The sequence below is a fragment of the Leopardus geoffroyi genome, chromosome A1 (genome assembly GCF_018350155.1).
Source record: "Leopardus geoffroyi isolate Oge1 chromosome A1, O.geoffroyi_Oge1_pat1.0, whole genome shotgun sequence".
Taxonomy (NCBI): domain Eukaryota; kingdom Metazoa; phylum Chordata; class Mammalia; order Carnivora; family Felidae; genus Leopardus; species Leopardus geoffroyi.
Genome location: NC_059326.1, coordinates 16,375,954 through 16,390,712, shown reverse-complemented (window position 1 = coordinate 16,390,712; position 14,759 = coordinate 16,375,954). Strand labels below are relative to the sequence as shown.

The following is a 14,759-nucleotide window of genomic DNA, read 5'->3' as shown; positions in this document are numbered from 1 at the left end:
GTTTTTAATCTTCATGGCAGCTATTATGATGACTGATTTTAGTAAAATTTAATGATCCAGACAGGAAAAAGTAATGTCTGGCTATTTATACCACAGGAGTAGAATTATACTTCTCGTATGATTGCGTATAATCCAAACCTCTCTTTTTTTGAAATGAGGTGACAACCATATAGAGAGATGAGACTGTTATCTCAGATTACAAAGCTGATTACCAGTTGGACTGAGCCTGGCACTTCACTCACCTGGTATAGTCGAAGTGTTATCTCTGTGCCTTCTGATTAAAGTTAACTTGAAATGCATTTGTTCAATTAATAACTGCAGTGCACACATATTCTCATCTCTGGATATTGGTAGAGTTGCAAATAAAACATAATAAACCACATTTTGAAATTTCAAAAATAAGAAAACGTCTAAGAGTACTAAGGAGATTGAGTTCTGTTTTCTTTATTAACTGGTAGTGAAGCACTAGTTAGGTCGCTTGTTTTGGCCTTAGCTTTCTTACGTAAGTTGTGATTAATTCTGAGACTGTCCCCAGGCTCAGTAGGAGGAAGCATCATAGATGTGGACTGGGGAGGTTGGGGGGGAGGAGGGTTGTTTCCAGTGTACCTAGCATTTTTCCTCCTTGGATGATATAAATTGTAAGTTCCCTACAAACATCAGAGCATGCATCATATCTTACTCAGGTCTGATGTGTTTCTTTTTTCAATGTGGAGGCAGCGAACATTATCATCTCTGCAGTTATGCCCCAATCTTATCTGAACTCTCAAGAGAGATTTTATCTGAAAGAAACCTCAAAGAGTAATATAGGATGTAAAATCTAGAATAAAGCAGTGGTCTACAGAGGGCTTTAAAATGCACACTATAGGGCGCCTGGGTGGCTCGGTCTTTAAGCATCTGCTTCAGCTCAGGTCATGAGCGTAGGGTGAGCTCATGAGCCCAGCATCTGGTGAGCCCCACTTCTCTCTCCCAATCTCTCTGCTCCTCCTGGGATTCTCTCTCTCTCTGTCTCTCTCTCTCTCTCTTTCTCTCTCTTTCTCTGCCCCTTGCTCACTTGCACCCTCTCTTAAATAAATAAATAAACAAATAAACAAAATGCACATTACAGTTAAGGGTCTATAGTTAGAACAGACTCTTAACCACAGAGAACAAACTGATGGTTATCAGAGGGGAGGTGGGTAGGAGGATGGGTGAAATGGGTGATGGGAACTGAGGAGTGCACTTGTTATGATGAGCACCAGGTGATGTATGTAAATGTTGAATCACTATATTGTACACCTGAAACTAATATTATGCTGTATGTTAACTAGCTGAATTTTAGTAAAACCTTTTAAAATGCACACTATAATCAATTTGACTGAAATTAGTCCTTTCTTGGGTTATTAATTTAAATGTGCCTTAAAATTTTAAATAAAATTTTAAAAATAATGTTAAATAGCCATTGCTAGTTTTCACTAAGTGATGATAGACCATTATGTCTAATTTACTTTTATTTCTTCCACAGTTTTATTATAAGACTTTGCAAACATACCTATCAGCAATATATCACAGTTGATATTTTATTATGTTTATTTATAATCACTATATACTATATAGTATGTATTTATTATATTTATTTAATTTTAATCTATCCCTATTTCCAATTGTCAACATCAATCTCTCATCATTTTTGTTGCTTTTAAGTTGTAGTGCATTTTGTTGTTGTTTTTCAGGGCACAGAGATATAAAGCACACAATCACGTAAGACCACCACAGTCAAGATACTGGATAAGGGCGGGCAAACTATGGCCCAGCAGGATAAATATGACCCTTTGACACTACACAGTCACACACACCCACTCATTTACTGCAAAGTCTAACTTATTTATTCTCTGGCCCTCTACACATAATCATGACTGTAGTTGTATACTTCTGTAGATGTCCTTTATCAAATCAAGAAATTACCCTTCTATTCATACTTTGCTGAAAGCTTTTATCCTGAATGGATGTTGAATTTTGTCAAATGCATTTACTGCATCTAATGAGATCTTTTTTCCCCAATAATCTGTTGACGGCATAAATAACACTGATTGGCCCTTAGATGTTGAAACAGTCTTGCATTCTTGGAAAAACAGCATGATTTGTTATCAATTGCATATATTACTCCATTTAATTTACTAATATTTGTTGAGGATATTTGTGCATATTCATAAAGGTTGTTAGTGTGTAGTTGTTCTTTTTGCCAGACTTTTTTTTATCAGAGTAATACTAATCTCTTAGATGTTTCTTCCTTTTCTATTTTAAGTGTTTGTTACCTGTGTTTTTAGCATTCTTATTTCTTCCTTAAGTTTGGTAGAATTCACCATAAAGAAACTGGACCTGAAATTTTTCTTTGTTGGAAGGTTTTTAACTATGAATTCATGATACTTTAATAGGAATAGGACAATTCAGATTACTCTGTGTACTAATTTTTTGTTTTTGTTTTAGCTTTTGTTTTTGTTTTACTCTATGTGCTCTTGAGTGTGACTAGAAGTTTGTGTCTTTCAGGAAAAATATTCAATTCATTTTATGTTGTGACATTTATGGGCATCAAGTTGTTCCTTTTATTCACTTGTTATCCTTAAAATGTCATAAGATCTGTAGTGATGCCACTTCTTCTATTTCTGACATTGATCATTTATATCTTCTCCATTTTTTTTCTTGACCATTCTGGCTAGAGTTTTATCAATTGTGCTGACCATTTCAGAGAACTATTTTCCATCTTCATGGATTTTTCTCAAGTTTTATGTTTTAAAATTTGACTTCTGCTCTTATCTTGTTTATTTTCTTCTGCTTCTTTTGGGCTTAATCTGCTTTTCTTTTCATAGTGTCATAATGAAAGCCGAAATCACTGAGACCTTTATTCTTTATAGGTTTAAAGCCTTTAAACCTATAAACTCCACTCTATACTTTATAAGCTGCATCACAGACCTTTTTGGATGTGTTTTTATTTTCAATCATTTCAAAATGTTTTCTAATTATTCTGCAAATTCCTTTGTGACCAAGGGTTATTAGAAGTATGTTGTTCAATTGCAAAATATTTGGAGATTTTCCAAATACATTTCATTACTGATTTGTTGTCTATTATATTGTCATAGAACACCTTTTGTATGATTTTAACTTGTATAAATATTTTTCCATATGTTAATATAGTCCATGATATAGTATCTCTTGGTAAACACTACACATGCATTTGAAAAAAGCATGTATTGCTGCTGTCAGGTTGTTGACAGTGTTGTTCAGAATTTCTAAATTCCTACCAAACTTCTGCCTACTGGTTCTACAGAGGGGAATACTAAGGTCTCTATCTAACTATATTTGTACCTTTCTCTCTTTTTTGTTTCAACTCTGATTATGGCATCTTGCATTATAAGGTTATTTTATTAGCTGCATTCATATTTAGTATCGTTGTGTCTTCTCAGTGAGTTGACTTTTTCATCCTTATGTTAGTTATAGCCCTCTCAGTACCTGGTAACATTTTTTTCTTCTGAAATATATTTAGTCATATTAATTTAGCCAACTGAGCTTCTTTTTCTTAGTTTTCTTTTTATTAGTATTTCATAGTGTCTTTACTATTCTTTTGCTTTTAACTTGTTGATAAATTTAATACAGCTGTGTTTTACATTTTTATATATGACAATCTCTGTCTTCTCATTGGTGTGTTTAGACCATATGCTTTATTCAATGTAATTATTAATATTGATGGATTTGAAATCTACCCCACTTTTTCTTATTGGCTCTATTTTTTTTTCTGCCTGTTGTCAGATTGAGTGTTTTTAATAATTTTATGTTTATTTATCTTTCTGGCTCTTCATTTGTACCTTTAAAGATATTTTGGGGTACCTAGCTGGCTCAGTTAATGGAGCATGAGACTCTTGATCTCAAGATTTTGAGTTCGAGCCCCACATTGGGTGTAAAGATTGCTTTAAAAAAATCTTAAAAAAATTTTTTCTAATAAATAAGTAAAAATATTTTGAGAGAATGCCCTAGGATTTACAATGTAAAATTTTAATTTATCATAATCTAACTTCAAATAATATTTGTTTTACATGTAGTGTAAGAACCTTATGATAGTATATTTCTAATTCCTCTTTCTCATCCTCTGTGCTAATGTCATCATACATTTTACTTTTACATATGTTATATATGTTATAAACCACAAAACATTGCTAGTGTTTTTGCTTTAGGCCATCAATGATATGTTACAGCAATTCAAAAAGAAAAAATACCTTTTTTTTAACTTTATTTATTTGGGGGGGGGGCAGAAAGAGAGAGAGAGAGAGAGAGAGAGAGAGAGAGAGAGAAAGAGAGAATGAATCCCAAACAGGCTCTGACGCAAGGCTCAAACTCACAAACCATGAGATTATGACCTGAGCCAAAACCAAGAGTCAGAAGCTCAACCAACTGAGCCACTCAGGTGCCCCAGAAAAAAATATCTTTTATATTTATTTTTTTTAACCATTCCTGGATATATGTTTTCATTTCTTTTTATAAACTTAATTTTTGGTCAGTATCATAAACCTTCTGCCTAAAATATATCCCTTCAGCATTTCTTATAGCATAGGTCTCATGGCAATAACGTGTCTGAGTTTTTGGTTGTCTGAAAAAAGGTCTTTCAATTGCCTTCATTTATTAGAATTATTTGTGCCATGTGGAACGTTCTGGGTACACTTTTAATTTTTATTCTTTGAGCACTATAATAATGTTACTCTGTCTTACATGGTGTCAGACAACAAGTTTGATGTCAGTTTTCTATTTCTTCCTTTGAATGCAATGTGTCTTTTATTTCCACCACACCCCCACTCCTGATGCCTTCAATATTTTTTCTTTATCTTTTTTAAAACAGTTTGAATATGATGTATAAGGTGTGCATGTGTGTATCTAGGGAGGGGATTTATTCTGCCTGTGTAGAGGCTAGACAAAGGTACATAGCATTGATGCCTGAAAATGGACATGCCATTTTATTCTGCTGGAACATAAGGCAGGAATTTGAGGCATTATAGTCAGGAGCTGAGGCAGGTTTGGGTTTTGTTGCCACAATCAGTTTCAGAGCACCATTCACTCTGCTTTGGGTCGTATTATGGACTACATGTCTGTGTCCCCTCCAAATTCATATATTGAAAACCTAACCCCCATGTGATTGCATTTGGAGGTGGGGCCTTTGGAATGCAATTAGGTCATGAGGGTCCTCATGAAGGAGATAAATGTGCTTATAAAAAGAGGCCAAAAGGAAGCCTGGGTGGCTCAGTAGGTTAAGCGTCCTACTCTTGGTTTCAGCTCAGGTCATGATCTCACAGGTTTATGAGCTGGAGCCCTGATCAGGTCGGTGCTGACAAGCATGGAGACTGCTTGGGATTCTCTCTCTCCTCCTCCTCCCTCTGCCCCTCCCTCCTCTCAAAATAAATAAATAAAAACTTTAAAGAGAAAAAAGAGGCCAGAGACCTAGCTTGCTCTCTTGCTGCCATGTAAGGATAGAGAGAGATGTGTGCACCTAGAACATGGAAGAGGGTTCTCACCAAAGCTTGACCATGCTGATACCATGATCATAAACTTGCAGCCTCCAGAACTATGAGAAATAAATTTTTGTTATAAAACATCCAGTCTGTGATACTTTGTTATAGTGGCTTTGACTGACTTAGGAGGACTATTCTCAGAATTCCTGCTTCACCCACATCTTTTGGCCTCCCCTGTGCACCTATGCCTCTGAGGGGTACTCTATTCATGCTCTCACCACTCCTCCAGTAGTTATTAGCTTGTGATTGTTACCTGGTGATGTGAAACAGGCAGATTCTCTGTTGTCCTGGTCTAGGGCAGAGTTAGGTAGGACTATGCCTGGGCATTGGCAATGCAGGTTCTCAGTGATCCATACCTTACTACCTATGGCAGTGACACTTTGCAGGTCATGTGCAGACTCTCCTGACCTTTGCCCTGTGGTAGGAAACCTCTAATGATACTGGTGCAAACCCTAGGAAATCCTGTTTCCTGCTTCTCCCATGGGGCTTATGTGTTTTGTTCTTAGGGGAGAGGAGCCTGCTCTATGCAAAAAAAAAAAAAAACAAAAAACAAAAAACAAAAAAACAAAAAAACAAAAAACATGCAAATAGGGAGACTCCCCTTGTATCTGAGTCCCAGGGGTTCTGTCCTCTGTGCAAGCTCAGACTCAACCTTCAGAAGTTCGTTTAAAAGTTTTTCTGAAATCTTCTTACTCTGGGATATGGTGACTTTGTCTCTTACCCCTGCACTCTGCCATGGGTGAGCTAATGTTCACATCAGGACTCTCTCTGATAGGTTCATGAAAAGTTATGATTTTATAGTTAACCTGACTTTTTCTGGCTTTTTGTGCAAGACAGATGTGAGACATTGTGCTACACATGTGACATTCCAGACTCATTATTTTAATAGAGTCGTATTGTTTGCTTGCATTAATGTAGTTATGAAATCATATTTATCCTTTTAATATTTCCTGATTCTACTCCCTTTGATATCTCTCTCTTTCATCATTGGGCCCCAAAACTAGATTTATAAAATTTTAACAAGATTATGGAAATAGAATGATACATAGTGATATTTTATGTGTACTTCCTAGAATTTGAAAATAAAACATTTCTTATTAAAAATATGACCATTATAAAGGAAAGGGATTTTTATTTTCTATGGAGGCAGTCTCAAAGCTATTGCTAGATACAAGGTTTTATAATGGAGTATCATGCATGTTATAACCATCTTTTGTCCAGAACTGAAATCAGATCTCCAAAGGTACCAATTGCTTACAAAGGCAAAACAAAATATCCTGCTTAATGGAATTAAGACAGTTATGTTCACCAGCGACACTTTTTCATGACTCTGAATCATCTCAACTTCAAAGGAAACATTGCTTTTAGTATTTGTTTACAAGTAAATGCTATGATATTTTCCATGAGAAAAATGGATAGTTACAGAGAAATTGCAGTTGATTCAAAAATTGGACATTCTTACAAGTATATCAGATGAATAAAAGAAAGTGAACCTACCCTAAAAGCATTCTCTCCAATTAATTAGCTCAGTGTCCTCAAAATTTTACAGTCTGGCTGAGACTGAATATTACTGTCTTTAAAAATAAATGCTTCACGTAGTGAACATTAAAGTCGCTTGCCACTCCAATATTCTATAATTTTTAACTTGCCTCTGTTGTTAGTAAGCTGATTGAAAGTCACACTTACAATGAATCTCTCTGTAATTGCAGGTTTTATATGGGGAGAAATTAAACAAATGTGGGATGGTGGACTTCAAGATTACATCCATGATTGGTGGAATCTAATGGATTTTGTGATGAATTCCTTATATTTGGCAACAATCTCTTTGAAAATCGTTGCATTTGTAAAGGTAACTATCATTTATATTTTTGGTAAAGCATAAAGTTCTGATAAATACTTCCCTACCTTTGATTGCTATTAATTTTACTAATAATGTTACCTAGAGCGTTATCTTTCTGTGATGATAGATAAGTATAAAATACATTATTAATACCCAATTATAGTTTTGAAATAAATTTCACAAACAATTTGAAGTTGTCACCCAATTTTGTTGCATATTATTTGAATGATGTCTCAAAATTACTCACAATAGTTGCTCTGGTTTTGAATCTTTTCCATTTCTCATAACAGTCTACCTCAAACACTGTTTAAATTTTGGCAACCAGAATCTATTTTTATCAGTTATAACTAACCGATAACATTACCTAGACCAATCAAAATATTACTCATTCAAAGCATTGAAATTATTATTTCAGTTCAAACTAATATAGTTTGATATAATTAGAACAGAATATAATTTCCTTTTCCTCATCCCATTCAACATGACAGCGCCTGAAGTCTCATACACCCATCACTCCCCCAGATTCTGTACAATATCAATCTTTTCCAAACCACATAATTTCTGCAAAACATTTTGTTCTGCAATGACAACTGGGATTATTTTGTACTTTGGGGGATATTTTTCAAATCAAAGTATTATCTCCTTCTTGCCTTTCTTTTTCCCTCTTTCTTTGTCTCTCCTTTTTTAAAAATTTGTTTCAAAATGATTAGTGTACTAGCAAAAAATAAAGAGTGTCTAATTGGGCTTTACATGAATAATTCATGCAATTTAGTGATCTGACCTAGAAATCCTAACGTGTAGGTGAACTCATTCATTTAGTCTAGTTCCTAAAATAGTGGCCTGAGTCTCCCTTGTATAGTGTTCAGCTCTGTCGGGGTCAAAAATGCCCATAGTTGGAAAGGCCTTAGTTTCCAGAATTTGTTCAATTAAAATGTTGCCACTCACCAAATTTCATGCCTACCAATTTCATGGAAATCAAGCTATATTTTAATAGTAGAATCATAACTTGGTAATTTTTCCTATCTACTTTAGGTTAATGCCCTTGAAGACCTTAAGAGAGCAGAAGGTACTGTCTTAACCAAGGAGGTTATGCATCTATGTATGAGATGGGCAGTCTGTTGTTCAGTGAATATCTGTCCAATTTCTATTTTCTTTGTAATGATCCTTAGGTATGTCTATAAAGTTGTTTTGGCCATCTCTCAACTAAAAAATAATATATCTGTTTTTTTGTGGCCCAATACGGATATAAAACTCTGGTATATAGAACTATAGCATTTCTTCTAAAACTTTCCAGTGCAAAAACATCACCTGGAAAGCTTTCTAAAACCCAGATTCCTTTTCTCCATCCCCAGAGATTCTAAATTTAAGAGTATTAGAGAGGGTCCTAAATTTGCATTTGTAGCAAACTCATCAGATGATGCTGATGTAACTGGTCTAAGGAAGATGATTGGAATGACACTGGACTGTATAATTCTATTCAACAGCTAAGACAAGTATGAGATTGATTCCAAATGGAACTTCTTTCATGTATTTCTTATATGCAATATTTGTACTAAGATATGGAATACTTTTACATATTACATTTGATGGTGTTTATATATGGTACATATACATTTTCATATATAAGAACTCTGGTATATAGTAGGTACAACTACATAAATTAATGAGTACTTGTGGATTTTTTTGTCTCAGTTTTAGATAGGGGATTTGAATTTTCTTAAAAAGTTGTAAATTCTTCATGTGCAACATCTATTTTAATATTAAAATATAAACATTGTTCCTAATACTACACCAAGGAAAAACTTATGCTTAAAATTCAAGCATCACTCACTTCATGTGATGAAGAAGGAGAAAAGGAGATGGAAAAGTGCACAGAAATTACCTCAGCTGACAATGATGTAAATAACATGGAATCTTCCAGAAATATAATTTGTTTATGCATTGCGGTCATAGGAGTCCAGCTGTGATTGTATGTGTAAAGTACAAAATGTTCTTTCTGAATGATTAGTTTGTGTAACTAAAACTTGAGTTGTATGGATAGAGTTTGATAGGTAGTATTTTCTGGGCTCACTTCCTTCCTCCAACACTTACTAGTTATGTGAACTTGGACCTATTTCTTCACCTCCCTTGCCTCATCTATAAAATAAGGAGACTAACAATTTCTACTTTGTGCTGTTGGTATGAGAAGTAAATGAGTTGATATAATTTAAGTGCCTGTTATAGAATAAGCTTGCATTATTAATTTTTCTTCTCTTTTACTCCAGTATCCTCCCTCTTCTTCATATACTGAGTCCATTAGACTTACCTTTTTAAATGTCTTTATTACGTCTCTTCCTTTATGTTAGTTGAAAAAAAGATTGAGCTCTGGATTCACACTCGCCTTTACCACATGAAACCTGTGTGATTTGGGGCAAATTACTAAATGAAGGTCTCAATGTGACCACCTGTTAAATGATGATAATAATCAAAAGAGCACTTACTTTGGGAGTCGTAATGCTGACTTGTTGACTTACCTTTCCTTTCTTTTATCATTCAATTTTCATGCTAATTTTAAATAATTTGTAAGTTACTATTTTAGGAAAAGGTGCTATATTTGTGCACAAAAATAGACTGTGCTATATATAAGGCAAACAGCTATTATGTGAATTAATCAATAAGAATTTCTGGGAGCATACTAAGAGACCAGGTCTTCATCTGTTTGCTGAGAATGCAAAGATACCTGGGGTACACCTCCTGCCTTTAAGCAGTCCACAGTCAGGTTGTGGAAAGAGAAATGAATGTAAATAAGAATTTCCCATTTGATAAGGTCTACAGCAGGGACTATGGTAGCATCGAGGAAGGAACTCAACTCTACTGGAAGTGTCCTGGAAGACAGAGCCAGAAGGTATCCATTGGGTTCATGAAAGTGCATTAGCATTCCGGAGAGAAAAAATACAATGTGCAAAAAAGTCTGAGTGTATAAAGGAGATCAGTATCTAAGAGAAATGATCCAACAAATGGGAGCAAGGCTAGGATAAGAAGGACTTTTCACATCCTGCTATGGGATTTGGGCTGTGCTCTGTTAAATAAAGAGGAGCCATGAATGAGATTTAAGCAGAGAATAAGTCAAATGATAATGGATGCCTGAAGTAGAGAAATGAACATAGGGGAAGCTGATAGAGAGCTGGTATTAAAAAAAAATTAGGAGATAAGAGCCATAAAATAGATGATTTATTAATTATGAAATATGAGGTAGATTGAATCACCTGATGCTGCTTCCCAGTGAATAGTTTGCCTATTATGATGCAGGCAAGATTACCAAGGAGTTATAACAAGGTTATCTGTAATATTATAGAGGTTCTACCTCTAGTCTGAAGGTGCATAAATGGGAGCAAAAATCCAACCCTAGGTCTTTTTGTCCAAGCCATGGATCCAGACCAAAAAAACTATTAGTCCACAAAAAGGGAAACCTTTCTGTAACTGGTCTATCGAGGAGGAGAAACTTTTAGAATAGGTCTGGCAGAAGGGCCACACTTGCTTAATTGGTTTATCATTTTGTGATTCATTCATCTAGAGGGAATTTTAACACACACATACACACACACACACACACACACACACACACACACACACACACACACCAAAGGGTCCTGCTAACTAAGGCCATGATTTGAGCTCTGATCCATACTTGATCTGAGTATCACTGATACCACTTCCTACCTGTGTGATTTGGAGCAAGTTACTTAATCTATACCTCAATTTTCTTATGTATAAAATGACACTAATAATCAAATCCTATAGAATGTTAGGATTACATTAATAAACACGTTTAATGTCATGGAACAGAGCTTAATATAAGCACTCAGTAGTTGTTTTAACTTTTATGTACAATGCAACAGCATTGCATTGTAGAGACATAGACAGTAGAAAAGTATGTGACTTCAGTATTCTCCTCCTTACATGCAAGGCTGTGTGGTGCTTCCTTAAATACCTTGATTCTTGAACATTTCACGGCTCATGGATTGATTGTAAGCTTTTATTTATTTTTTTTTATTTGCTCTTAATTCTTGAAGGAGAAGGTTTGTCAACCACTTCTGCTTCTCACTCTGTATGAAATACTAGTTAATCCAGAGCTCGTTGATGCCTGGGCACTCTTAAAAAAATGTTACTTTATCTTCATTAGAACTGGTTTTGTCCTAAATATTTCCCAGTCCTTTTTTCTATGAACAACTTGTCTCATATTTATCTTCAGTCATTTGGCAGAAATGACTAAATTCCTATGCCTATTCCACTGTGTAATAGAAGTAATATTTTCAAAAATTAAATTTATTATAGATAAGAGCATTTATTTTAACAGTCATGATGGAATTTTTCTTAGTACTATTCTTCTAAATAGTTCTAAGTATATATCTCATTGATCTATTCTTATGAGCTAGAAAAGAGGCAAATACTGTTTTTATTTCACAAATGCTGTAACTACAGTATACTGTCCAAATTATGGAATTTTCTAAATATTCTTTAGTTTTATGGCACAGAGCTCTGTAGAGATTTAAATCCCAATTGTTTAATCTAGTATTATCTGTTACAGAAGAAAATCATATGCCTTCTTATTGTCTTTCATTACTTCATTATCTAACCAACTTTATTATCTAAACCAAGGAAAGGTTTTCTCCTTATAAATCGAAATTAAAACCAGTATATACATTTTGTTTACTCTCATATGACAAATATTTTCATTTTGTATCAATTTAATTTTTTATTCACTTTTTATAGATTACTTGAGTTTTATAAGTATGCATCAAAGACTACGTATATATAAAGAACCCAGTATTATGATTCAGTTCATCTTCCTCTAAACATTCTGCTAAGGTGTTCACAACCTGGCTCCAACTTCCTCTTAGATTCATCACTATCCCCAAATTCTCCATATTCCAGCTATATTAAGATACTCACATTTCTACCAATGATTCATCTTTTCTAACAACCATGAATGTGTCTATGATTCTTCACCCTAGAATGCTTTTTGACCTCCTGTCATATATAAAGCACTCTATTAGATGTTTGGTTCTGAAGATGCATTAGACAAAGCTCCCTACATGGAAAACTGACAGTAATCCAAGGTTGAATATTCTGTTATATAGGTCTGCAAAGGAGCTAGTCTCTTAAAAAAATCTGAGTAAAAATGAAGGTTTCACACAGAACGACACTACAGTACATTTATACCAACAAGCAAATACTTGAGAGAAAAAGGAAACCAGGAATTGATGGTCCTAGAAGGACTTCAATGTGTAGAGTAGCTCTTGATTTTTCTCTTTCCTTTTTTTAAATTAATTATTTTTTTTTTAATTCAAGTATAATTAACAGACTTGATCTTTCTCTTTCAAGGATTATTCTATCACATGGAACCACAAGCTCTGGTCAGCAGGATCCTAGCATCCATTCATCCCCGTCAAAGAGTACCTGTCAAGGGAAGGATTAGCTTTTCTTATTTAATGTCTGCTTTCTTCACTATAGTGTAAGCTCATGTGACATAAACTGCATTTTATTTGCTCACCATAAATTGCATTTTATTTGATGGTGTCTGGCACAGCGTAGGCACTCAGCATATATTTAATGAATAAATAGCAGATGAAGAATCATAATAATTGGAATTTAAATCTGCTCTGGACATAGGGCCTGATGTTCATAGAAAGAAATTTTGGTGAGAATGTGAGGGAAATCTGGGGAGTGACCAGTATCAAAGGTTTGAGCCAGAGCATTAAGTACCAAACTGAGAACAAATTGCAGATCAATCTCAAAAGAAAGTCAGGACCCAGATTCCAGAGGCTTCATATGACATGTTGAAAAACTGGAATTTCATCTCAAGGACATTGCAGAATCGTTGAAGAAAGAACATTAAGCAAGATATGAGGTGGTCTGCTGGCCCTTTTAAAACACAATTCTGGAGGAAATGGGCCAAAGTAGAAATAAGATACAAGGCAGGGAGAGCAGTTAGGAGGCTATTATAATAATTTCTGTGAGAAATAGAGGAACTTCTTTAAGACAGTGAGGGTACCAGCGAAGAGGAATGAGCGGTATCTATGAGATTTTAGTTTCGAGCCTGTGAGTTGGGAGAGGAAGAATCTAGGCTCAACCTCAAATTCTGCTTTGGGAGATTTGCCACTCCTCATTAAGATCAGAGAACGTAAATGGAGAGAGAGCTTGAGGAGCAACAGAGCACGAATTCCAATTCTGACCTGTGTGCTTGAGATGCCTGTGAGATAACCGTGTGGAAAAGTCAACGAGGCGGTAGAATATAAAATATGACTGTAAGGGGAGACATCCAGGCGGAGATGTAGGACTGGGAGTCATCAGCACATAACGGACAGTTGAGATCACTGAAAACATCCAGGGAGAGTAGATAGAATGAGAAGAGAAGAGGCTTGCAAAGCAAACTCAGTTATTTAAGGAGCAAGTGAGAAAGAAGGATCTGCTAGGGACACTGGGAAGAGGCCTCACAAATGGCCAGAGGCAAACATGGAGGGCTAAAAACGTGAATATAGATTTTGTGACTGCGTTTTAGAAGACAGAGCCAAAGAGAAATTTTAAATTCAAGTTAAGCTTTTAATTCCTAATCATAGGGTGTGGAAAAATACATTTAACATTGAAGAATCCTAATTTTTCTCTACAAGTTCAAAGGATGCCATGGTTTGAAAGAATTTTAAAAATCTCCTTGTAAAACAATGCCTATATGTAGAAACCAGAGCTAAATGTATGCATGAATGACAGGAGAGAAATTAAAAAGCAGAACTTAAAAGAATGAAATCAAGAGCTAATTACTAAATGTTTATATCTCTATTTAATCCTGACAGGAAGCAAGTTTTCTGGATCGGAGAACAGACAAATTGTTTACTTACATAACAATCTTAACATTGGTCCCCCGTGCTCCAATTCCCCACAGGGCGACAGATGAGAGCCAGATGCACCCTTCACATGCAGGAGTTTGTTACACAGGAGGGGTACTGGGAAATTATGAATCTCAGAGCTTATAGAGTGCAGCTGTGCCAGCTGCCCATCTTCCCCCACCGCCCCCCCCCCCCCAGAAAGAGAAAGACCTTAACTTTCTAAAGTAAACAAATTCTCTCAGGGGAGGCAAAGGTCCCTAGTTTTATTATCCTTAGAATCTAAGCAGATGGCTCCAGGGGAGATGTTTCCAAATCTCTCAGAAAGTCTCTATATTTAACTTCCAAGGCTTATTTGCCATTCAGACATCTTTTAACAGCCATGCAATGTTTTGCTCAGGAAGCCCTGACCATGCATAAATGTGAACAGATTCACATAGCATTGTTTCCCAACAATTACCAGAAGTGCTAGACTTTGAAGCAGACTTGGGTAATTATACTGGGGTAGAATCTAGCATCTCATGATTTGTA

General features: G+C 35.2%; 1 protein-coding gene across 5 annotated transcripts in view; it reads left to right on the top strand.

Annotated features, from left to right (window-relative positions):
- Window positions 1-14,759, top strand: part of TRPC4 (transient receptor potential cation channel subfamily C member 4) — a 200,141-nt gene that overhangs the window by 153,926 nt on the left and 31,456 nt on the right. For all 5 annotated transcript variants that reach the window (XM_045474781.1, XM_045474773.1, XM_045474753.1 and 2 more), the window contains one exon: window positions 7,238-7,377. In XM_045474781.1, coding sequence (XP_045330737.1) covers window positions 7,238-7,377 — 140 coding nt within the window. The remainder of the gene's footprint in view (window positions 1-7,237; window positions 7,378-14,759) is intronic.